General features: G+C 47.9%; 9 protein-coding genes across 9 annotated transcripts; 4 read left to right on the forward strand and 5 right to left on the reverse strand.

Moving 5' to 3' along the window:
• Window positions 1-382: 382 nt before the first annotated feature.
• On the reverse strand, window positions 383-2,981 carry BDV37DRAFT_34694 (arrestin (or S-antigen), N-terminal domain protein). Its single transcript, XM_032090498.1, has 5 exons — window positions 2,299-2,981; window positions 2,095-2,208; window positions 1,827-2,039; window positions 1,163-1,735; window positions 383-1,116 (listed from the first exon to the last, which is right to left on the reverse strand). Exons 1-5 carry the CDS (start codon window positions 2,509-2,511, stop codon window positions 415-417), a joined length of 1,815 nt encoding a protein of 604 aa, XP_031935537.1. The 5' UTR covers window positions 2,512-2,981; the 3' UTR covers window positions 383-414.
• Window positions 2,982-3,263: 282 nt separating this feature from the next.
• On the reverse strand, window positions 3,264-5,562 carry BDV37DRAFT_291169 (triglyceride lipase; the record flags this gene model as incomplete). The annotated part of the gene is made up of 8 exons (XM_032088882.1): window positions 4,654-5,562; window positions 4,324-4,564; window positions 4,034-4,122; window positions 3,943-3,981; window positions 3,752-3,881; window positions 3,462-3,698; window positions 3,360-3,394; window positions 3,264-3,289 (listed from the first exon to the last, which is right to left on the reverse strand). Exons 1-8 carry the CDS (start codon window positions 4,865-4,867, stop codon window positions 3,264-3,266), a joined length of 1,011 nt encoding a protein of 336 aa, XP_031935538.1. The 5' UTR covers window positions 4,868-5,562.
• On the reverse strand, window positions 5,485-6,379 carry BDV37DRAFT_288703 (uncharacterized protein; the record flags this gene model as incomplete). Its single annotated transcript, XM_032088310.1, has 6 exons — window positions 5,485-5,658; window positions 5,754-5,854; window positions 5,916-5,924; window positions 5,986-6,019; window positions 6,077-6,115; window positions 6,173-6,379. 6 exons carry the CDS (start codon window positions 6,377-6,379, stop codon window positions 5,485-5,487), a joined length of 564 nt encoding a protein of 187 aa, XP_031935539.1.
• BDV37DRAFT_263836 (protein PET117) lies at window positions 6,310-7,274 on the forward strand. Its single transcript, XM_032083604.1, has 3 exons — window positions 6,310-6,551; window positions 6,607-6,849; window positions 6,920-7,274. The coding sequence occupies exons 1-2, from the start codon at window positions 6,456-6,458 to the stop codon at window positions 6,778-6,780; spliced, it is 270 nt and encodes an 89-aa protein (XP_031935540.1). The 5' UTR covers window positions 6,310-6,455; the 3' UTR covers window positions 6,781-6,849; window positions 6,920-7,274.
• Window positions 7,275-8,154: 880 nt separating this feature from the next.
• Window positions 8,155-9,913, forward strand: BDV37DRAFT_276288 (indoleamine 2,3-dioxygenase family protein; the record flags this gene model as incomplete). Its single annotated transcript, XM_032085536.1, has 5 exons — window positions 8,155-8,645; window positions 8,730-9,043; window positions 9,106-9,266; window positions 9,320-9,622; window positions 9,689-9,913. 5 exons carry the CDS (start codon window positions 8,155-8,157, stop codon window positions 9,911-9,913), a joined length of 1,494 nt encoding a protein of 497 aa, XP_031935541.1.
• A 390-nt stretch (window positions 9,914-10,303) lies between these two features.
• On the reverse strand, window positions 10,304-12,363 carry BDV37DRAFT_288706 (Leucine Rich Repeat domain protein; the record flags this gene model as incomplete). Its single annotated transcript, XM_032088311.1, has 7 exons — window positions 10,304-10,975; window positions 11,028-11,553; window positions 11,606-11,730; window positions 11,792-11,902; window positions 11,961-12,095; window positions 12,167-12,261; window positions 12,351-12,363. The coding sequence occupies 7 exons, from the start codon at window positions 12,361-12,363 to the stop codon at window positions 10,304-10,306; spliced, it is 1,677 nt and encodes a 558-aa protein (XP_031935542.1).
• Window positions 12,364-13,738: 1,375 nt separating this feature from the next.
• BDV37DRAFT_276290 (uncharacterized protein) lies at window positions 13,739-17,259 on the forward strand (the record flags this gene model as incomplete). Its single annotated transcript, XM_032085537.1, has 4 exons — window positions 13,739-13,891; window positions 13,971-14,051; window positions 14,105-15,476; window positions 16,496-17,259. 4 exons carry the CDS (start codon window positions 13,739-13,741, stop codon window positions 17,257-17,259), a joined length of 2,370 nt encoding a protein of 789 aa, XP_031935543.1.
• Window positions 17,260-17,884: 625 nt separating this feature from the next.
• On the forward strand, window positions 17,885-18,777 carry BDV37DRAFT_276291 (RTA1 domain-containing protein; the record flags this gene model as incomplete). Its single annotated transcript, XM_032085538.1, has 3 exons — window positions 17,885-18,050; window positions 18,101-18,349; window positions 18,398-18,777. 3 exons carry the CDS (start codon window positions 17,885-17,887, stop codon window positions 18,775-18,777), a joined length of 795 nt encoding a protein of 264 aa, XP_031935544.1.
• Window positions 18,778-20,579: 1,802 nt separating this feature from the next.
• BDV37DRAFT_263845 (uncharacterized protein) lies at window positions 20,580-21,512 on the reverse strand. The gene has a single exon (XM_032083605.1). The coding sequence runs from the start codon at window positions 21,274-21,276 to the stop codon at window positions 20,590-20,592; it is 687 nt and encodes a 228-aa protein (XP_031935545.1). The 5' UTR covers window positions 21,277-21,512; the 3' UTR covers window positions 20,580-20,589.
• Between the last annotated feature and the right edge of the window lie 11 nt (window positions 21,513-21,523).

Here is a 21,523-nt window from a genome sequence, read left to right on the forward strand (position 1 = left end):
TTGAATAATCCAAAGTAGTTACATGTATGTAGAATGACATTACAATTACTATGTGTATCATGTACGAGTAAAGATAGGGGAATTACATGTGTCCTATCCATAGAGAAGGTATGGTATCGAGCGCACTTAAAAGAAAAGACAGAAAAAGACAAGTGCCCCTAAAAACTCCAGTTGATGCACGTCTGATCCGCGTATCACTTAAAACAACAACGGTTGCCAATGCGTCATTTTGCCGCTGCTCGGAGCAAATGTTATCCATGTTGAAATCCCCAGACCCTTTACTTGGTGTTATCGCTTTTAGGCTTTTCCTAGCCCAAACAAGGCCACTAAGGCCGGTCGTTGAATATTGAGTTGAATTATGGAAGTTCACGGCCAGGTGCAAAAGAAGTCTATTAGTTGCGTGATCCTAGAAGATTAAGCATCCCCAGAATTTGGACCCCGTGGGACAGGCTTCCTGTTGGGAACACCTAGTTTTAGAGCCCGAACATCTGGCCTGGATGAATTTGGCTGTACTTGGCTTCCGGGCGACTGCGGTTGGTGATCTGCTACAGGCTGATATTGGGGTGGGCTGTCTTCCTGAAGAGCCGCGAGTTTGTGAATCTTGAGGACACTTTGTTGCCGTGCGACGGGGGATGTAGGGGGAGACCCGGTCTGTGGTTCGGGAGGAGTGGACGGAAGCATATCGAAAGACTCAGACGACGAATTCGCTTCGCGGTTGCTGTAGGGCGCCCGGGGCTCAGGATCCTTTCCCGGTTGAACTGGCGTGCTTGGATCAGTTCCAAATTCAATAGGTCTTCCGGTGGAGGAGGCAGCTGGTGGGTTATACTCGCGACGGGGGCCATCCACAGGACTCAGAGTTTCAGCCATTGCGTCCTCGTAGCTCGGGGGCGCGTCATCGTAACCATCCTCCGGATTCAAAGGTGCGGGAGGTCTAGTAGGCCTCGGAGGCATCGGAGGCGGTGCACTGGCTTCCTGGGAAGGTCGGCTTGGCTTGGTAGGAGAAACTGTAGGATGAATGTGCCCGCTTTGAGCCATGGCGTCCAGAAGCGCCTGGGGCGGGGAGATTCCAGAGTAGACTTTGACAGGCATCCGTAACGGCAGTACAATGAGCTGGGGCTTGTATAATTAGTGGATGCGCATTAATGAGGTGAGGGGACCGTACTTTCATATTACCGACAGTGCCATGACTCAAACCAACCCGCACTTCTAACTCATATGTCCTCGAGATATTGCAAGTTTCAAAGGTTGGTGCAATTGAGCTTGGGAGAGGTATGTGACTCCACATACTGGCATCGATAGTCCATTCAGTGCCAACTGGATCGCCTCCTCTCCCAAGTGGAACAGCCATATTACTGCGGCTGAAGATGACCGAAGTGTTGGTTTCATTCCGTTTTAGGTCATGGGCAAGAATATTGGTATAGCCGATCAACTCAATTTGTAGTGTCTGCAAGAATATCGTTTCATATGACTCCGAAGTTTTGCTGACAAGGATACGTAGCGGGATGGGTTCGTTACATGTGAGTATCGAGGGATTCGGTAATCTGATGTCTGCGGATACGCGAGGCGAATCACTGGAAGAATCTCGGAGAGAAGAACTGGAGCCTTTTTGAAACAAACTCTTCATCTTTGATGTACTGGGGGCTTTGGCAAACTGATGTTGACGTCGTGCATATGTTTCTTCGCCCGGATTGCCGGTTCTCGGCGGTTCAATGGGGAGGAAGTTTATATTGGTAATCTACAATAAAGTCAGCTTTTCAAGCAAATGTACCACAAGCCGTTTCGGAATGGTGTCTATTCAAGGCTCGAAACTTGGCTTGCATACATACCGTCCTTATATTTTCTTTATAGAATTGCGGCCTAATCACTGTTGCTTTGACGTAATATTTGATGTCTGCCATTTGAGGGAAGCCACTCAATGATGGAGGTAATGTTTTCTTCACATGTCGATGTGTATCGCGAGCTACCTCAACTTTGAGACCACTAATGTTGAGGTTGGTGAGCATGCTATTCTGAAAGCTACATGCATTGTTGAAGGGAAACTAAGCCAAAATCAGCACATCTCACCATGTTAGGACATTGATTTCTCTAGCCTACCTTGAATTGAAAGGGATACTCGTAAGTCCCTGCAGCAAAAGTCCAAACGGTATTCGGAGTGTTCTCATTGAAGACAGCTGGTGTTGGGAAGAGATTGAGGATCTTGTATAAGATCTATCTGATCATGAGCAAAGGTAGAAGCGCGAAGAGAAAAAAAAAAGAATGAAAGAAAGAAAAGAGAAGAAAAGTAAAGTAGCGCCGTACCTTATGAACCTCAATCTCGGTGCGCTTTTTATCAGATTGCTCATGGTGTGGATGTCGCGGTCCTGAAAGGCGGGTTCGACTTTCTCCTTCCAATTTAACTTGGATCCCACTTATTTGAGTCTCTGAAGTCAGTTTTACCACAACCTTGCCCGTGAGGAAATCGAGGTTGGTAAAGTGCGTGTGCGGACTGTCGATGTAGAGAGTTGCGGACATTGCGGGACCACCTCAACTGCACGAGCCACCACTCCTCCAATGGGCCGTCTGAGTCGTTGCAATATTGAGTGGAAGAAAGAAATGTAAGCTCAAAATCCTCAGTTGGTAGCTGAAGACTCTTATCAAGCCCGACCAAATATTGTGTGGGTCAAAAGAAACAAAGGAAGTTGGGGCGGAAGTCCGGCAAGCCCTACGAGATATACGAGGGGGGGATGACGTTAAAAGTCAGGGACAAGAACAGCGGGCGTGGGGCAGCGATTCACCAAAGTCTCGGCGCGTAATAAATACTGTAAAAGGAACAAAAGAAGTAACAAACAGAAAAGCGTAGACTAGACAGGTCCCTTTTTAATCTAGCTCGTCTTAGATTATAGAGTACAGTTCGACAGTATTTATTAAGGTCCTGATTCATTTCAATGCTTTGTCAATGGGAGGATCATCCAAGGGTCTGGTTACATTTTAATGGGTCTGGCCCGTTCATTTAATGGCATTGCCGACGGCTAAGCCACTCTCTCACACCGTGCAAGTGTTGCACCGCCACCTTCCATGAAGTATTAAGCGCCTTATCATGGACTCCGACAGCAAACATGGACCAGTGATAGAATGTGTCATGATCACCCATGAATGATTCTGATTGGGTATGCACACTTTCTAGAATGAACTAGTAGTCTAGACCCGAGCCCCCCGTGGGTTATACGAAGTATACTCTAGGCACCAAGATTCTTTCTTCAGTAGCTTCTCAACGCACAACCACATTATAGACCCTCCTTCGCAAGCATGTCTGAGAAAATACATTGTACCAAACCGTCAGCCACATATACTCGAGTCACGTCTGAATGGTTGCTACATACCTGCAATGGCAAGGTAGAACGCGAGTGCATTGAACCTAGGATCGAGCATTAATGTCAGCTACGATCAAACGGATTTTGGGAACGGAAGGCTACTAGACGGACCTTCGCCTGTTCCCCGTGACCTCACCAGCTAGCCACTTCAATCTGTTAGTCCAATTTATCAGGTCCAAGTGGTTCACCCCCATGAGGGTGCCCTTATAGCCGTCTTCCCCTCCCCACCTGCTACTGGCAACGCTCACTAGCCCGTCATTATGGCCTTCGACCTGCTCAAGGTACCTATGGGATAGGCGGAATACAGACCAAAAGCTTGGCTGCATTGATGCCCCATAAGAAAAGTATCTGCACCGACTCAGCCTTACATTAACTAACCCACGGTAACAAGGAACACATACCGGACGTCTTCAACATCAGGAGTGGTAGGATTGAACGTCTTTTCCATGTAATTTCGTGTCAACTGAGAGAAAGCACCTGTCTCAAACTTTATTTGTTCGAGAGCATAATATACTTGAGCAAGACGCTCATCTATACATCAACATCATGAGCTTCCTTGGTATGTCATGATCGGGGTGCCAGACAAACTAACCACCGATCTGCTTTAGAAGGTAGTCCGCAACTGACGAGCCTGCAATTTGATTAGCTAGCAGTATCTGTTTAATACTCATGCTGCGATTGACCTCTGTGAGGAGTTGCAATGGTCGTCAGAGATAGAACTTTAAAGTTCTTCGGTCGCAGATGGCTGATCATATACCGGGAATCAAGCCCACTAAAACATGAATCAATTTAACGGACTATTCCGTTTGACATGGAGGCCTCACCCCTAGTGAGATGTGTGAATAAGCATGTCCTTTTTAAGCATTAATTGGGTATTTTGTTTACCATGCTATGACTGTGCTGGGTTAGCTAAGTGAGCCGAAGGCTTCCAAAAACTCGATACCGACAAAGAAAAGGTGGTAATATTACATACGCAATAATATTAACAGCCTTCCCTTGAGCACCAGCAGCAATATCCTTTGCTAGTTCCTCAGCACGTGCTTCGATTGACCCCGAAGGAGGTACTGTAGCGGTGATGACCTCGATTCCTTTCACTAAAAGCGCCTCTTTAATACCGCGCCAGTATTGCACACTAGGAAAGTAAGGACCGGCGAGGCGTAATTCATCGAACCCAAGAAGCCCATGCGCCAGGACAATGGCGTGCTTTGGGGTGTCTAAGTCAGTGTATTAGTGCTGATGAACAGTGTTTTTGCATGCATACAGACACAACTCTAAGGGATTGAAATAAATGGCAGCAACTGACCATAATCTTTCCGAATTACCGCATATTCATCCTCAATGACTTTCCCCAGCCCTTCCAGTCGTGGGTCAGACCCCGTGGCCTCATGGAGATGAGACCTACAAGTTAACGAATGGAACCCGCGCGGAATTCGATGATTGAGCCGAGGGTACCGACAGACGCTCTTCAGGCTGACAAACCTATTGTTTGCGCGCAGAGTAACGACGGCGTATCTCATCTTCTATATTCCTAGTGTGTGGTTTGGAATATGATGTTATTGGGGGCATTGCGGGATGATGTAATAGCTGTCGGAGCCTAAAAAAAGTGTGCCTGAGGCTAAAAGAGTTGAGAAATACAACCAAGGCATGTGCCAAAACATCAGCTTAGAGTGAAACACGGCAGTTCAACATAAACCTGTGTATGCGGTTTGTACTAGGCTACTGGCGAGCAAAAGGCTGTCAAAGGCCTAGAATACTATTGAAGTGCCTACCTGTCTATGAGTATGGACTCCAGGGAACGATGTAAACATCGGACTGCTGTAGCCTTCGAGCTAAGCAGATGTCTAGAACCCCGACTCAATGTTTTTGATAGTAAATATTGTCCTATCAGAGCCATCCGAGCTCAATGGTATTTGAAGAAATACCCCAGCAATATAGAGCCACGACCCAGATCTTGCCAAAGCCGAAGTAGGCGTTATTCAGCGTTGACAACATCTGCCGGGGTCGGCTTCGATGAGATTAGACGCGGTTAGAGCCAAAACAATGAAACAAACGCTATATTCACAGCATTTAAAATAGTAAACCCCAAATAAACATATCCCCTCAGTGTCGCCAGAGAAGCCCCATGGCCGCACGCCTATGCCTGGCTCAAAATCTTTTCGGAAGCCTCAGGTTTCACATCAGTCAATGCACTGATAAGGTCTTCGACAACCTTAGCGCCCTTGCTGTTTCCAGCTTCCTTGATTTCCTGCAGCTTCACTTCTGCCTCCTTGTTTGCATCCTCTTCGGCTTTCTTGTATCCGCTCGAGTGCTAATGTTGAGGGGCATGTGCAGTTAGCCATTTGAGCCCTGTAAATCTACAAATAGAAGATATCCTTAACACTCATTGAGCGGGATCATGCTCACCTCAGCCTCGAATTTCTTGAACTCTTGCTCTTTCTGGTTTCTGTATTCCTCGATTTCCTTCTGTGCCTCCGACTTCGCGTCCCTTATGCGCTTCGTACGGTCTAAAGATTACACATCAGGTCTGTGCATGTTATGTCGAGAGGACTGGGGGGAAAATCATACATTCTCTAGCTGAACAAGCGCGATGCGTCAGTACATTAGATGTTTCCAAGTTTGTATCTAACAAGCATACCTTGTTGAACAATCTTCTGTGCCTCTCTCTCAGCCTAGTACTTGCGTTAAATCATGCAGCCTTTGCGATGTATCATGCCAACATGACCTACATCGAGGAGGGTTTGAATGCCTGCGGAGTTCTGAGCGGACTATAGCATATTGTTAGCATCACCAGCTTTAACAACCACGCATATCCATGCACTCACCATGTTTACTAGTATATGCTCTTGGCTGACAACGAAAATCGAAAAAAGAGAGAGGGAAGGAGTAAGGATACAGTACAGATAAGGCGGAGGCGTGGAGATGCGCCGAGGATCTCCCCGACGAGTGGTCAGCTCTAGGCGGTCTGTATTCTGCCATTTATCACCGCCATGGTGATAGTGGCCGATAATCCGCTGCAGGTTCTGGATCATGCCAGAGTTCTTTGGATCTGTGGTGTCTGCTAATTATTTTTCCTAATCCAATATTCACAATCGGAAACATATCAAGATGTCCCGAGCATCTAAGCTGACATTGGCTGCTACCGGCTTGGGTACGGCGGGAATTATCTACTTCGTTCACTGGGCACAAGAACAAGAGAAAGCTGTATGTACCTTGCTCTGAAACGTTGACCGATGCTAACTCTTGGTCATTCCTGAAGTCCATGCATAAGGGTGTTGAGCGAGATATGGAGAAGCAGCGCATTCGACAAGAACGGCAGGCCGAGTTTGAGATTCAACGAAGACTTGAAGAAGAATATAGGCAGCTTCAAACTGTCTCCCCGAGCATAGAAGATCAGAGTGGAGGCAAAGCGAAACAGGGGAGAGGGACATAATATTCAAAATCATTGAAACCGTGTTAGATTGAGTTGGATGTTATGCTCTACGCTATAGACTATCATCTGGTGAGTCCAAAGCCCTTAAGGAACGACTACTTTGAAGAGTGGCCCTCAAACATAACTAAACTGAATATAGTGATAGATGACTGGCTCCTGTATAATATACCCGAATGTACAGTACATGATATAGAATCCCTGCTCCGACGCACGCACTCACTTTTACATTGTCATAAGGATGACTTTGGATCTCTTGGACGCACCTGTATGACCTTCTTATGTAGCTGCAGTTTAGCACCACAACTATCGATTGGATGTGGCGGAGAGTAGATGAAAGACCATGCCATGGATCTTATCATCGGGAATCTAGAAACTTCTTAAAGCAGACACCATAGTCTGTTTTCCTGTTCTCTACCTTTTTCTCCAGATCGCCTAGCATGCTCACAGTTTGCTCTAAAAAATATCTATAGGGAATTGTCCAGGGTATATATAGAGTGTTTCGTGTACAACACCGAGCATGTAACTACTAGTAGACACGGTATCGCACATAAAAGATGGCCGGCTATTATCGGAGGCCGGCCCAATTCCGGCCTCATGCAACTAGGAAAGGCTATTTTGCTCTTGATCCGAACTTCCTGACGAATCAAGGAAATTAATGTGGGGTAATATGTCTTGGCAGAGAGCGAAATATAGAGCAGACATGTCGCTTTACACGTACATTCATGATAAGTATACAATGAATATGCTTTGATTTGGAGGATTTCAGGCCTTAAGTGATGAGGTGGGTCTGTTATATACCAACATAGTCTTTTGAATTGGCATACAAGCTGCTAGAGCAAGAAAAGGCGTCACTGTAGCATAGTGAAGTCACTGCTACATTTGGCTTAGCGTGTCCCCGTGATCCTAGCTTGCCCTCGATGCCAAGGATCTGTATAGATCTCTTGTATATGTCTTTGAGGATGAAGATATAGATAGAGGGGTTGGTGTTCACATCAGCTATTGCGAAGAGACCTCAATATTTCATATCAAGATGCTTATCAGTCGTGATATCAGAGTGATACCGGCCAGAATCAAGTCTCCACGGGGTTTTCTTATTCTTTTGGTAATAGTGCCATCGAGGCCGGAATTGATACCGGCCTCTGAATGTTATAAGAATCGCCTCCTTTCCCGCCCAAATCCATTCATTCAAATCACTATTCTCGAGCCATAAGAGATCGTAGTTCTCATCTAAAAAGCTCCCGTTTCCTTTTTTCATTCTCCCTTCGTCTTTTGGTGGTCCCTCTACCTCTTTTCTTCTCTTTGATACATATTGTCTCCCATACAATTACTCTTAAGATATAGACACTGTCTTTCCCCCTTTCTGTCACTTCCAAAATGACACAGACCAAGACTCCCCCAACCTCTTCTACCACTGTGAAGCGTTTCCCTCATATCCATGATGACCCGGCAACCTTGCCCAAGTCTTTGGACCCCTTCACTATCACCACATCTACGGGCTTCATGCCCTTCATAATGTCCCCTACCCAACTGCCCGAACCCTTCCAACCTTTGGTGTCCTTGCTTGAGCGTCTTCCTGTGGAGAAGCTTGATGGTACCCCTGGTCTTCTGGCTACCTATGAGCTGGGCCCTGCCGTCCAGGAGCTTCCTGACCTCACCGCCGAAGTTGACAAGCTGGTCACAGCTGATGGCTCCCCAGACCTCTATGCTGTCACTGCTGTCTTCCGTGATTACTCTTTCTTGGCATCTTCCTACCTTCTTGAGCCATGCTGGGAGAACTGGTGCAAGAATCCTGACAAGGGGTATGGTCTGGGACGTGACGTGCTTCCTAGGGCTGTGGCTTGTCCTATGTACCGTTGTGCTCAACTGTATGTTACACCACCAAGCAATCCTATCTTCTCTCAATCTACATTGAGGTATCACACAAAGTCATACTAACTAACCATCATTAGCTTGGACATCCCCCCTTTCATGTCCTATGCTGCCGCATACTCTCTCTTCAACTACACCCTTGCCGATCCAAAGAAGGGTCTAGTATATGACAACCTCCGTCTTGTCCGGGCCTTTGAACATGGCCTGAACCCTAAGTCCTCCGAGGCTGGGTTCATCCTGACTCATATAGACATGGTCAAGGAGTCCAATGGTCTGATTAGCGGAGCCCTGAAGGTCGTCGACACCATTGAACAAGACGGTTCTCGTGCCGAAGTCAACGACGGCTTCAGAGAGATCCTGGCATCCATGGAGAAGATCGAAGCCTGCATGGAAGGTACGCAACCCTCCCGATACCTCAGCTACACCCAAACCGAACATAAAACTGATTCATCCTAGATATGTGGGCCAACTCCAAGCCCAGCGAGTACCTCTCCTTCCGTGTCTTCATTTTCGGAATCACCAACCAATCCATGTTCCCGAACGGCGTGATCTACGACGGCGTCCTCGACAACAAGCCACTCAACTTCCGTGGCGAAAGCGGCGCCAATGACAGCATGGTATGTGCTCCACCACCCTCCTACTATCTAACCCCCAAAGCTAACCCACCCAGATCCCCCTCCTGGACCACCTCTGCCAGATCCCCATGCCGTCCACTCCTCTCACCAAGATCCTGCACGAGTTCCGCGCCTACCGCCCACTCCCCCACCGCGAGTTCCTCGCCTACATGAACTCCAAGGCCGAGGAGGTCGGCGTCCGCGACTTCGTAGTCAAGGATACTGAGACTGCCATCCTCTTCTTGAAGACCCTGAACCATGTGCGGAGCTTCCGCTGGCGTCATTGGCTGTTTGCCCGCGAGTATATCATTCGTCGTACCCCTCACCCCACTGCTACCGGTGGTAGCCCTATTGTTACAGTATGTTTCCTTCCTGGAGTGTTATCAAGCATTGGAGATGAATCAATGGCTAACGGGTGGTTACAGTGGCTTCCTAACCAGCTCTCGGCTGTTATGGATATGATGATCTCGATCTACGATACTTATCTTGCTCCGCAGAAGGAGCCGGAGTATTCGGCTAATGGCCTGACTGGGTATGATGCCGCTTTCCAGAAACAGGTTGAGCCGATGATGGAGATGGTGCGTGATCAGAAGGATAAGTTGGCCAAGGAGGTTGAGAAGTGGTGCCAGGAGAGGGGCAACGGCTTCTGAGGACCGTGAGTGCCTATGAAAATGAATGCGGGTGTGGATTTGTTGCTTCTGTATATACCTGGACATACTAGCGAGGCCTGAAATAAATCAAGTACAACAAGATTTTGATTTCTTCCATTGCGAATAGGAATACCTAACTCCATTCCTATCAATAATTTGGATCCAGTTTCGCTAAAATTCACTTCAGGAGGACGCGTCGTATTTTGTATTGTGTGTTTGTGTATAATTATATATTTGGTTAAATTTCCCGGAATAGTTGATCAGATCCGCTGAATATACTCGGTTGCATGGTAAAAAGCACCGCTCGCTAAGGCAAAGTTGACGCCAGGACGCCAGTATCGTTCACGCAATGATTCTTGGAGTGCTCGTCTTTGTATACATATCATCGGGTCAGGTGATTATCTCAATGCCGTGTGCCCGACCATATGCGATTGCGTCTGGTGAGACATGCTCACACCCTTTTACATGTAGCCGTTCGATCTTCATGACATCGCCTTCAGAGGCTCGGGCATCAGCGAATGTTTTGATGGAGATGCCAGTGATCTCGGTATAAGCCATGTAAATGACTTTCAGTTTATGCATCTTCTCAACAATCATGTGCGAGAAGTCATCATTAATCCCGATAACATGGGAGACGTTGAGTTCTTTTAGATCGGTGGCATATTTGCATAGACTGTGCCAGAATGCAGTCCCGCGCAATCGGAAACAGCTGTCTACATGGAGTATCTCAAGTGGGGCTTTGGCTTCCACAAGAAAGATAAGCATGGTGTTATTCGAGACCCAAGGCACATCCCTGAACATAAGGGTCTTGAGTTCGTGAAACTCAACAGGACGCTGGTTAGAGAATGGGAATTCCTCAGTCGCAGCACCACCACAGATGCGTAGGTACTCAAGGGTAGATGGTAGAGTAAAATCATCACTGACATATATGCCGCTGATGTCCAGTCGCCGTAATCGCGTAAATTCTATTGGATTGAAAGAAGGAGGATAAGGGAAAAAGACGTCCGGATCTGAGTTGAGACATAGCTCTTCGAGATTGGCAATACAATAGGGAAGAGAAGGCTGGAACAGTCAGTTAGCTGAGCTTTGGAGAGGGAGGCAGGGTGAATAGTACTTGTTTGCGAGGGATATGAAGGGCAGACGTATGTCCGTTTACCCATGATCCATCTGTGGTGCGAAGGATTATGCTCCGCAGATGTGGGAGCTCTGAGGGCCAATGCACTTTTGATGAAGGTGAAGTTTTGGCTTTGTGTATTTTGATATTCTCAAGGAGAGGCAAGCTTCCCAGAAATTTCGTAATATACTCCTGCGGCACCGGCATATCCCCTGATATTATCAGCGTTTTCATACGTCGGGAGCCTTTGAACATCTCATAAAAGTTCTGGCAGCTAAACGGCGTCCAGACTTCCAAGTATTCTAATCTTGGACACCTGCTGAAGAATTGAAGGACTTTTTCTGTGGAACTAGACGATATGTTCTTCACAATAGCATGGGATACCATGGACTTTGACCGTCGAATGTAAGCCAGGACGGAACACCAATGGATTTTGCTGCGGGCACCAGACAGATCAATCCGCATCCATAAGCTTCGCATTGAGGATAGGAAACCGTCCCACTGTTTGGATACACGAAGGATGGCCCTTGAGGATAACAATTAGAATGGGGCGTGAGACGGCAATTTGAGCCACTTACACGATCTGCTTGAAGTCAAGATGCTCTAATACCATAGCTGCTATTTCCAGAGGCAGCACACTGAATGGGTCACGGTATTTAGACGTTAATTTATCTCGAAGCTTGTTGTGTAGTTGTTCTACGAGCTACGTAGGTCAGCATAGGCCTGGAGACGAGGGTCAACATCCACTGGACAGTAACACTGACCTCACGGCGAGGATTATTACTAGGTAAGGTCTTTAACGCATATGCGTAGAGTTCTAAAGCCTTCTCGGGCTTTCCGTCCAAGAGAAGGCATTTTGCGCAGCGAAGATATCCCTGGTTCAAATTAGCAAAGGTGCATGAAGGCTCTGGACACTTGGCAATAGGGCTATACGCGTTCGTCCTGCTTGTCCTTTTTGATCATCTGCCTCGCATCTTTGAGCGCCCGATCAGATTGACCGAGCTTAGTGTATGTAGCGGCACGATTATCAAGTACACCAAGAAAATCAGCATCTTTACTATTTAATGCCTGAGGCAAACCATGTCGTTGTTAGAGTTGACAGGCTGAATGAAGTCCGATGGAACATTGACTCGCTGTACCTCTGAGAAAGCATCTATGGCAGCCTTGAAGCTACCCGTCTGGTATAATTGTTGACCATGCCGCTGTAAGGCAGCTGCTTCGCCACGCGCTGGAGCTATGGTTCGTTAGTCTCACGCTAATGATCATCAGAGCATCGGATATTTCAACAGAAATGTTTTAGAGTTTGAGGGTCTTAACACGTACGTTGAGAGCCCATCATACCAACACTTCGATTAGACTCAGTCAGAGCTCCATGCTGCGAGGAGACAAGCCACCGCGACTGGATGTGCTTGTCTTTTAATTAGGCTTTGCGAAAGAGACCAAAGTCCCCCCACTAGTCTTAATCTGGAAAGGCGTCCCCATCGAACACGGGACTCCACTTTCGAGACAACGAATCTATCACTAGGATCTTCCGTTCGCATGGATGCCCTTGTTACTTACCAAAGTATTCTTGCTACTTTACAGAGACTATCACTTGAATGAATATTAGGCTAAACTGGTTTGTTCCCGTGTGTATTGCCCTAATTAGTTCAATCGAGAGTAGCCTTCTATTCATATGATAGCATCCTCGGGCAGCATTGCATATGCACAGTGCTTCGTTTGCGCTTGACTTGTCAGCTTCGACTATTAACTCAACGCGAAGAGCTCTACTTCTGTTTGGCGTACATACGGAGTACCCATGTATTCCTTGAGGCCCTGAGCTATATATCTGACAGGACATAAGGACAGAGCCATTGAACGAACCAATTGGCCATATATATGGCACATCAGAATAATGTGTGTCATCGGCGGTGCGAGGAGTAGGCTCATGTATTCGGTATCTAGTATTCGATGGACATCATGGAAGGTGTGCCCGGTCGCTGGGATTAGAACTCGTCCTTGGAATTCTCTGACAGGTAATAGTTTATGCAGCCAAGAGTCGATCTTCCTTGGAAAAAAAGAAATTCCAAAAGAAATTAAGACAAATAAGAGATAAACAAAAGATACATACGAGATGGCGGCATCATGTCACATTACCGTACTAGGTTAACACATGAGAGTCTGTCAGCTATGAAAGCGATAAACAGCGGGGGTGTGGCTGAAGAAAAGGCCCAGCACTGTACTCCGGAGTACATTTACTTCGTAAGCTGAGAGTTGCGCGGAGTAATGTGTGTTATTCTTGAGTAAGCAACGGACCGAGATCGGATGTTCTGGCAATAATTGTAAGCATCGTGAGTTTGGCACAGATCGGAAACGAACGATTGCCATTATTCTGCTGTACAACAGAGACCAGGTTTATCTGAACCAGAGTGTACCAGTAGGGATGCAGGAAGATGCGACTGAATCTGGAGTAAAAGGCCCTTGTACGGAGTAGAACCAAAGCGGCTTAGTTCCAAGTCCGCCTGGCAACGGAGGCGACGATCATGCGACTGCGCATTTGGTATATTCGGTCCACCGCGGAAAAGGCGGTGTTTACATTCTTCCCCATTCGGAATCCCTGCAAGTGAAAATAACGGCCCGGGGCCCTTGCGAAACGTTTTGAATTCTCACGACTTAAGTCGCCCGATCCCCGCCAGTTCATCCAATATTTGGCCGACAGCTTGCAGGCAAGCATGGAGCCGCATAATTTGCAGGCGGCATCTACCTATATAAATAATGTGCTTCTCGCCCGGGGGCTGCTGAAAAGTGGCAGGCCGATTGATTTCGCCCAGCCGGAGAATGAAGAGGGAGGCACTGGGGCTGCTATGGCGAGAGTCATCAACCTAGTGAATGATTTGGTTTTGAGGAGAGATGTATGTGTATGTCCTGCGTCATCTTGTACTTGATCTGACCGGATTGGAATAGCGCGAAGCCGAACACCGAGAGAATCTAGCGACAACGATTCGGACATTGCGAGCGGAGGATGCTCAAAAGACACTCGAAATTGTATGTTCTAGTGACACTTGAGAGGCTTTACAAGAAGCTAAGACTGCGTACAGGAGAAACTCAAGGCGAAGACATCCGAATTGGCCCGATCGGTCGCTTTGGCGGAAGCGCAAGAACGTGCCCAGAAAGCTAATGCAGCGAGTGCCGATGCTACAGTAAGACAACTGAAAGACAAAGTGCAACGGATGAAGACTACGATCCAACAAGTCCGGGCTCAGTGTGCCAACGATATCCGCAAGCGTGACCTGGAGATGCAGAGATTGAAATCCCACTTGGCAGAACGCCAGAGAGGGAAACGGGAGGGGCTAGGCGTGACAACCATCAACATAAACCCTGCAGTTGATCGATCCTCCAAGGCTAAGCTTTTGTCGGGTGGTGATAATGTCAACGACCCAGGCTACAGTCTGAAACAGGAAACGAACGATTTCCTGACAGAGTTATGCCAGAACCTGAGCGACGAGAATGATAGTCTGATTATGCTTGCGCGGAACACTGTCCAGACCCTGAAGGACTTACAAGGTTTGCCCCAAGGCGAGGAGAATGAAGAGTATTCGAACGGCGCAAGCGTGGGAACTCAAAAATCATCACAAGGACCGGTTACTACGCTTCCGGCGTCTTGTGAAGAGCTGTCCAACCAAATGGATAGGGTGCTGGAACATCTGAGAACACTCCTCACTAATCCCTCTTTTGTACCGCTTGAAGAAGTCGAGGTGCGCGACGAGGAAATTGGGAGGCTACGGGAAAGTTGGGAAAAGATGGAGAGCAGGTGGAAACAAGCTGTTACCATGATGGACGGATGGCATAGACGTATCGCCGACGGCGGTGGCTCAGTGCAAGCGGAGGAGTTGCGAATGGGTATGAGGCTCGACCTTAGTGTAGACTCGGCTCAGGATCTTGCACCTGCCGACGACGAGGAGACACAGACGCAGTCGCCAATTTACGAGGATCAGGAGGCTGAGGAGGAAGAAGAGCCCGCAGCCAAAGCTTCTCAAGAGAGCGTTGAGCTATCTCCGGCCTCTGTTGACACTCAGCTACCTGTGCGAGAGGAAAAGTCTCAGAAGAGCTCTGATCGTGCGCTGAAGGAGCGGAGCGAGAATGTCCGCCCCGCGCGTTTGCCACGAAAGGTTTCTTTCACACCTGGACTCCATGGTTCACCTTGTGAACCTAGCGGCGGCGATGATACTTTGCCAATCAAAGCACATCAGTCCGAGACAGTTACCCGCAGGCCGTCGAGGAGAAAACCGGAGACCAAGACGACACGTCAGGTACCCAGTCAGGCTAGCAGACTGCATGAGCCGAAAAAGCCAGGTCCGACCAAGGAACCGGGCGCCAGTTCACAAACCCGAATGAGTGTTTCGCAGAAACTAGCCGCCGCCGAGAGTGAAGCCCGCGCCGCGGAACAAGCCCGCAAAGAGGGCGAGAGCCGCAAGAGAGGCCGCCCAGTGAAGGGTTCTAAAGGGAGCCAAGATCGGCGAAGAAGCACTCTCACTAATGACGAGCTGGGCGAGCTGATGGGGATGACATCCCGGTGAACAAGTTATTGTAAGCCAGCGTGTTTAGGATATGATTTGTTTGATACCCTCCAGTGTAAATACTTCTCTGCCTGCTACCAGTTAGCTGCATACGATTGTCATGATTTGACCTGATCTGGCGCATGGGAACTCTTCTGTCTTTAGTCGGAAACATGTACTCGTTAATCATAATGCATCTAATGGATTGAATATGGGATCCGACATGCTGTGACCAATACACATAACTACTGTTCATATTCATGAGGATATCCCGCAACCTCGGCAATTCTTGATTCGGTCCATCAATCTCCACCATTTACTCTGGAGTAGCCGACTTCTCCTCTAAGTGATGTACATATATCCCCTCTAAATCTCTGAAATATCTGCGTGCCCAAAAGTTCACTTTAACTGTTGAGCAGATCTCGCATAACTGCGTATTGTTACCAGCAAAATAATCAACCTCACCACTGCGCCACCAACGACACCCAGACAAACAATCATATAAGGCCGAAGCCATCAGCATAACTACGCCCTACACTTCAAGCTACCTAAATTGCAAATACCCCAATAATCACCCGAAAATGTCCCCAACAACCGCAGACACATTCAAGGGCTGGGTAGCCCACAACGCCACCAGCCCCCTAACATTCACGACTTTCAACCCCAAACCATTCACAGAGACCGACATCGAAATCGCAGTCTCCCACTGCGGTATATGTGGAACAGACATCCACACCCTCCGCTCAGGCTGGGGCCCCGCAGACTACCCCTGCGTAGTCGGCCACGAGATCATCGGCACCGTGACCCGCATTGGCTCGGGCGTCCCAACGCTGGCATCATCCCCAGCCTCCCGGGAGATCCGCATCGGAGACCGGGTCGGAATTGGCGCGCAGAGCATGTCCTGTCTGCGAGCGGACTGTTCCGAGTGCGCAGACGGACGGGAGAACTACTGTCCCCGGATAACGGGGACATACAACTCGCGATACGCCGACAAGAGCAAAGCATACGGGGGCTTCGCGATGCGCTGGCGCGGGCCGGCGCATTTCGTGTTCAAGATCCCCGATTCGCTGCCCTCGGCTGAGGCGGCGCCGTTGCTATGTGGTGGGGTTACGGTGTTTGCACCGTTGAGGAAGTACGGCGCCGGGCCGGGGAAGTCGGTTGGGATTGTGGGCATCGGGGGACTGGGGCATTTAGGGATTTTGTTTGCGAGGGCGCTGGGGTGTGATCGGGTGGTCGGAATTTCTCGGACGTCGAGTAAACGGAAAGATGCAATTGAGGGGCTTGGAGCGGATGCTTTCATTGCTATTGATGAGGAGAAGAAGTGGGGGAGGACGCATTCGCGTTCCCTGGATCTGATTATCTGTACTGTTGATGCGCCGGATATGCCATTGAGTCAGTATCTGCGGCTGCTGAAGGTTGATGGTACGTTTGTGCAGGTTGGGGCGCCTGAGAAGCCGCTTCCACAGTTGACGGCCTTTTCTTTAATTCAGAAGGGGGTGAAGGTTACCGGGTCGAATATTGGTTCGCCAGAGGATATTCGGCTCATGCTGCAGTTGGCGGCGGAGAAACGTGTGTTGCCGTGGATTCAGAAGAGGCCGATGGAGGATGTGAATGCTGCGTTGGCTGATATGGATGCTGGCAAGGCGCGGTATCGATATGTGTTGGTCAATGAGACGGAGAAGCAAGCGAAGTTGTAGGGCGTGCCATGTGGGCGTTGTGTTTCTGCTGGAGTGGATAGAGCAGGTCTAGTGTACTGATTACTGGATAAGATAGAGGGCCAATGTTGAGTCTAAGGTAGGGCGCAGAGTCGGGACACGTACTGGCTCAAAACGCAATTACAGATCAAACGTGAAGGTTGAATGAACTTGATGTATCGACTAGGTATTGCCCCAGTATTACCCCGTCCCAGTGATGGGCTCCCTAAGTGTAGCACTCGCCATCGGGAGAACTAAGACCGAAGCAAGGGACTGGACCTCATTAGGAGCTAGAAGTTATTTCTCCTCATCATAACTAAAAATCTGAAGCTTAACTCTTGTGTCTTCAGTAGTGGCAGTAGCGAGAGCCAATAGGTCGCTGTAGAAGGAGTCAAGGACCATATACATATAGCCTTTACCCGATTCAGGGAAAGGTACGAGATATACGATCTGTGGATCTTTGCTGTGCCTCCACCTCCGTAATACTGCGTGAAAGTGCGATGAGGAGGGGGGTTGCAGCTCGAGGTTTTGGTTTAAACACACATTGCAGGACCTGTATTCCCCCAATGTCTTTCACTCACCTTGCTGAGTTATAACGCTTCATCCCTGCCCTATATAGCTTCCCGGGATGGCAGACTCAGAACATACAGGCTGGAATGCCTATCACTACTACCCTTCCAAAGCTGCAGGTATATTGTTTGTTGTGCTATTCCTTATTCTTTCCGTCATCCATACATACCGTCTACTTGGAACCCGAGCATGGTTCTTCATCCCGTTAGTGACAGGCACTTGGTGTGAGTTTCCTGCGTCATATGTCGAACAATTCAATAGCTGACCTCAATAGTTGAGTCTGTAGGATACATCGGATGTGTTCTGTCGGCTAACGAATCTCCACACTGGACAATTGGTCCGTACGTGATGCAGAGTACCCTACTACTCGTTGGACCCGCGCTTTATGCCGCTAGCATATACATGGAGTTAGGCCGAATCATCTATCGAGTCAAGGCGGTAAAATTGGCCATAATCCGGGTGACATGGGTGACCAAGATCTTCGTTGCAGGAGATCTGCTCAGCTTCCTGATGCAGGCCTCAGGTGAACCTCATCATAAGCTGGAGACACATCCATTACTAACGAAAACAGGTGCTGGTATTATGGTGTCCAGTTCTAAAAACATTGGTGAAGATATCATTCTGGGTGGTCTATTCATCCAGATTTCTTTCTTTGGGTTGTTCCTTATCAGCGCTCTCGTTTTCCAGAGTAGATTAGCCAGACGTCCTACTTCAGAGTCTGTTGATGATAACACTCCCTGGCAAAGGCATATGTTTGCACTGCACTTCTCAAGTCTCCTCATTCTGATCCGGTCGAGTTTTCGAGTCGCGGAGTATATTCAAGGCTCGGATGGCTTCCTACTCCGAAACGAAGTCTTTGTTTACGTGTATGACGGATTCCTAATGCTTTTTGTAACCGTTGTCTTTCTGGTCATTCATCCAGGTGAAGTTAATTTCTTGGGCCGAGGGTGATTTATGGTATTTTAGTGACAGTCTGAGAGTCCGCCTCATTTTCCTGTTTGATGTATTAGATAGGGTATCAATTTTAAACAAGTGCCTTCTGAAAACAAGTCCGTAATAGAGAGAGAACTTGTGATCAGAGTGTCCCATGTGCCAGACATGCGCAGATGTATATCCGGATACGACATAGTAGGTACTGCGAGAGATCAAGCTGAATTAATATGCTTTAATTTCACTGAGGAGATCCTGTCCAAAGATTTCTACGATGGGCCATGGGGCATATGGCTTCCAGCGGTCATCCAGGATCTGCCATATTGCCCTTGGTAGCCTGAAAACCCACTGGTCGATGAACCAGTCATACTTAAGGCGACAAAGAACCGCGCAAAGATGCGCTAGAATGAGAGCTAGAGGGCTACATTCCCGAATCTGGTTCACAAACTTGGGTTTCAATCTTATTGCCCACCTCGCGGTAACAATGGTTGAAGTCAAACCACCGTAGGCTGCAGCCGTTATATCCGTCAGGTTGTCAATAGTTCTATTGTAGATGTCGGTATCATGCGTCGGGTCTTGTGCACCACGATAAACATTCAGCTCCCGTAGTCGTTCGAGGGGTGCAAGAGCATCTCTTGGAAGAGAGGTAATATATTCGTCCAAGCGTAGGAGAATTTCCCAGTCGCTACTTCGGATTTAATAGCCGCGTAGTCTGTCTCAGCACTTGCTCCACACCCCGCGCTAATACCAAAACTTGGATGAAATCGTCAATGCACGCCTATGGGTCTTTTGACTCAGCAGAATGAGGGAAACCGAAGGCATATACAAGTATAATGCTTGATATTACAAACATAACTTTTGCATTTGAGTCAATTATATCATCAAGATGTTTTAGGAATGATATTAATGCCTGGTTTGGTGGGATACGGCAGTACTGATATACTGCGGACGACGGTGGTCATCCCTCGTCCGCTATATAAAGTGCAGAAAGAGCCAAAATTCTATGCATAAGGAAAGGATGTGACAAGGCCTCTTCCGGAACATGAAGACGCCAAACGGGATCGGTCCTTTCATTGCGCGTTAGGACCTGGTACGTTGAGTTACACCCCTGCATCATTAACTCCAAGTCGCCCAGGTTGAGGCTGGGACGGGAATGAGCTGTCTCATCATCATCGGCGGAGAAGACAAATGGATTGGCAGTTCCATGCAGCAGCTCTGGTAGTAGACGTCCTTCATTTCCAGAGTTAGTTGACTTTGCATTATGTGGTTCCTTATTCGCCCATAGGAGGGAACTGCTCGAGTCAAATTCGCATTCCGTGTGGCGCTTAGAGCAGTTGGAGCACACTGGCCGGGTTTAATCGCACTGGAAGGCTAGTTTAGTTATATAAATCCATGGAGTCGTGTCAAGTGAGTGCATACCTTGACTCGTCTTCGCTTGCATTCTAGACGGCCAGGGCGAGACTTCCGTTGGGATCTTCGTAGTACCATCAGATGCTATCAGATGCTATCGTACAACAATCAGCTATGCTGACATACTCTAGAAACTCAAAGATTTCTAGAATAGAATGAGAAGTGCTAGGGTTATAATGTTATCCATGAGAGAAGAGAAAGGACTTTCTAGGCAACTGCATATCTATGAAGTTATTGGAGGTTGAGCTCTATAAAGCGGAATATGTCATCGTACTACATGCCAAGAACTATATTGATACAAGAAGCAGTAGATATCATATCGTAGACATATATAACATGTTAACTTAAGAAACAGACTTGGTATCTCAGAATATTAGGGAATTGAAGAAAAGTAAAAAAAAAAAAAATAGAGGGAGAGATCTCTTAACCTCCACCACCGCCCCCGCCACCTCCACCATGGTTATTGTCGCGCCGTCTTTGTTTCTCATACAGAGAAAGCCCAGTAATGAGGACCATCAGGTCAAACTCCTCGCCATAGTTCGCCGAGTCGATTTGGAGTTTGCCACTTTTCTTGACACTTTTAAATGCAGTGCTCGTAAATATTGCAACAATCTGACCGGTTTGCTCATCGACCAGCTTGAAGTTGCGACTACTCCATTTGGTAGCGGAGGAGCCTTGGACTGCAACAGAGTGTGTTCTCTTCCACATAAAAGACCGTCGTTCTGCTCCAGAGGCACCCCGGACGGTCATTTGCCAGCGGTATTTGTTGCATCTGATGTTTTGAGAGACAAGGTCCTCCCACTCAACGTGATTGATACTCTGCGGGTCGCCGAGTCCTACTTTGATATGCCTTGAAAAATGTAGGAATTTGGAGACGCCCACAATAGGGGCCTTCTTATCAGCGCCAGCATGGAATGTGAGGTCAGGCTTCTTTGGGGTGAAACTTGAGTTATCCACAAAGAAAAGGGGTGCCTTGTCGTCCGAAGTCACGGTGTAATCATTGTGCCATATGGTATGGTATACATGAAAGAGGCGAGAGTTGCTGCTCGTGTTCAAAAGACTCCCATCGAATGACTCCTGGTCAGAAATGTATTTGGAAGAACCCATCATGCAGATACTGAGGTATTGTTATACATGAGTGATGAGTAAGAGGTAGATAGGACACAAAGGAGCACTTTTGGGGGAGAGGGTCTTCTACACATCTTATATATCTCCTTCGTATTCTGAGGTGAGATCCGTGAAATCATTTTTTAAGATCCTTGATACGAGAGACACAAGGCTTAGCGTTGATCATCGCCATGGGCGTTTCAAAGGATAACTTAAAAAAGAACAATCTGAAGGTATGCCATCCAATGAT

This window comes from Aspergillus pseudonomiae, assembly GCF_009193645.1.
Source record: "Aspergillus pseudonomiae strain CBS 119388 unplaced genomic scaffold BDV37scaffold_126, whole genome shotgun sequence".
Classification (NCBI taxonomy): Eukaryota; Fungi; Ascomycota; class Eurotiomycetes; order Eurotiales; family Aspergillaceae; genus Aspergillus; species Aspergillus pseudonomiae.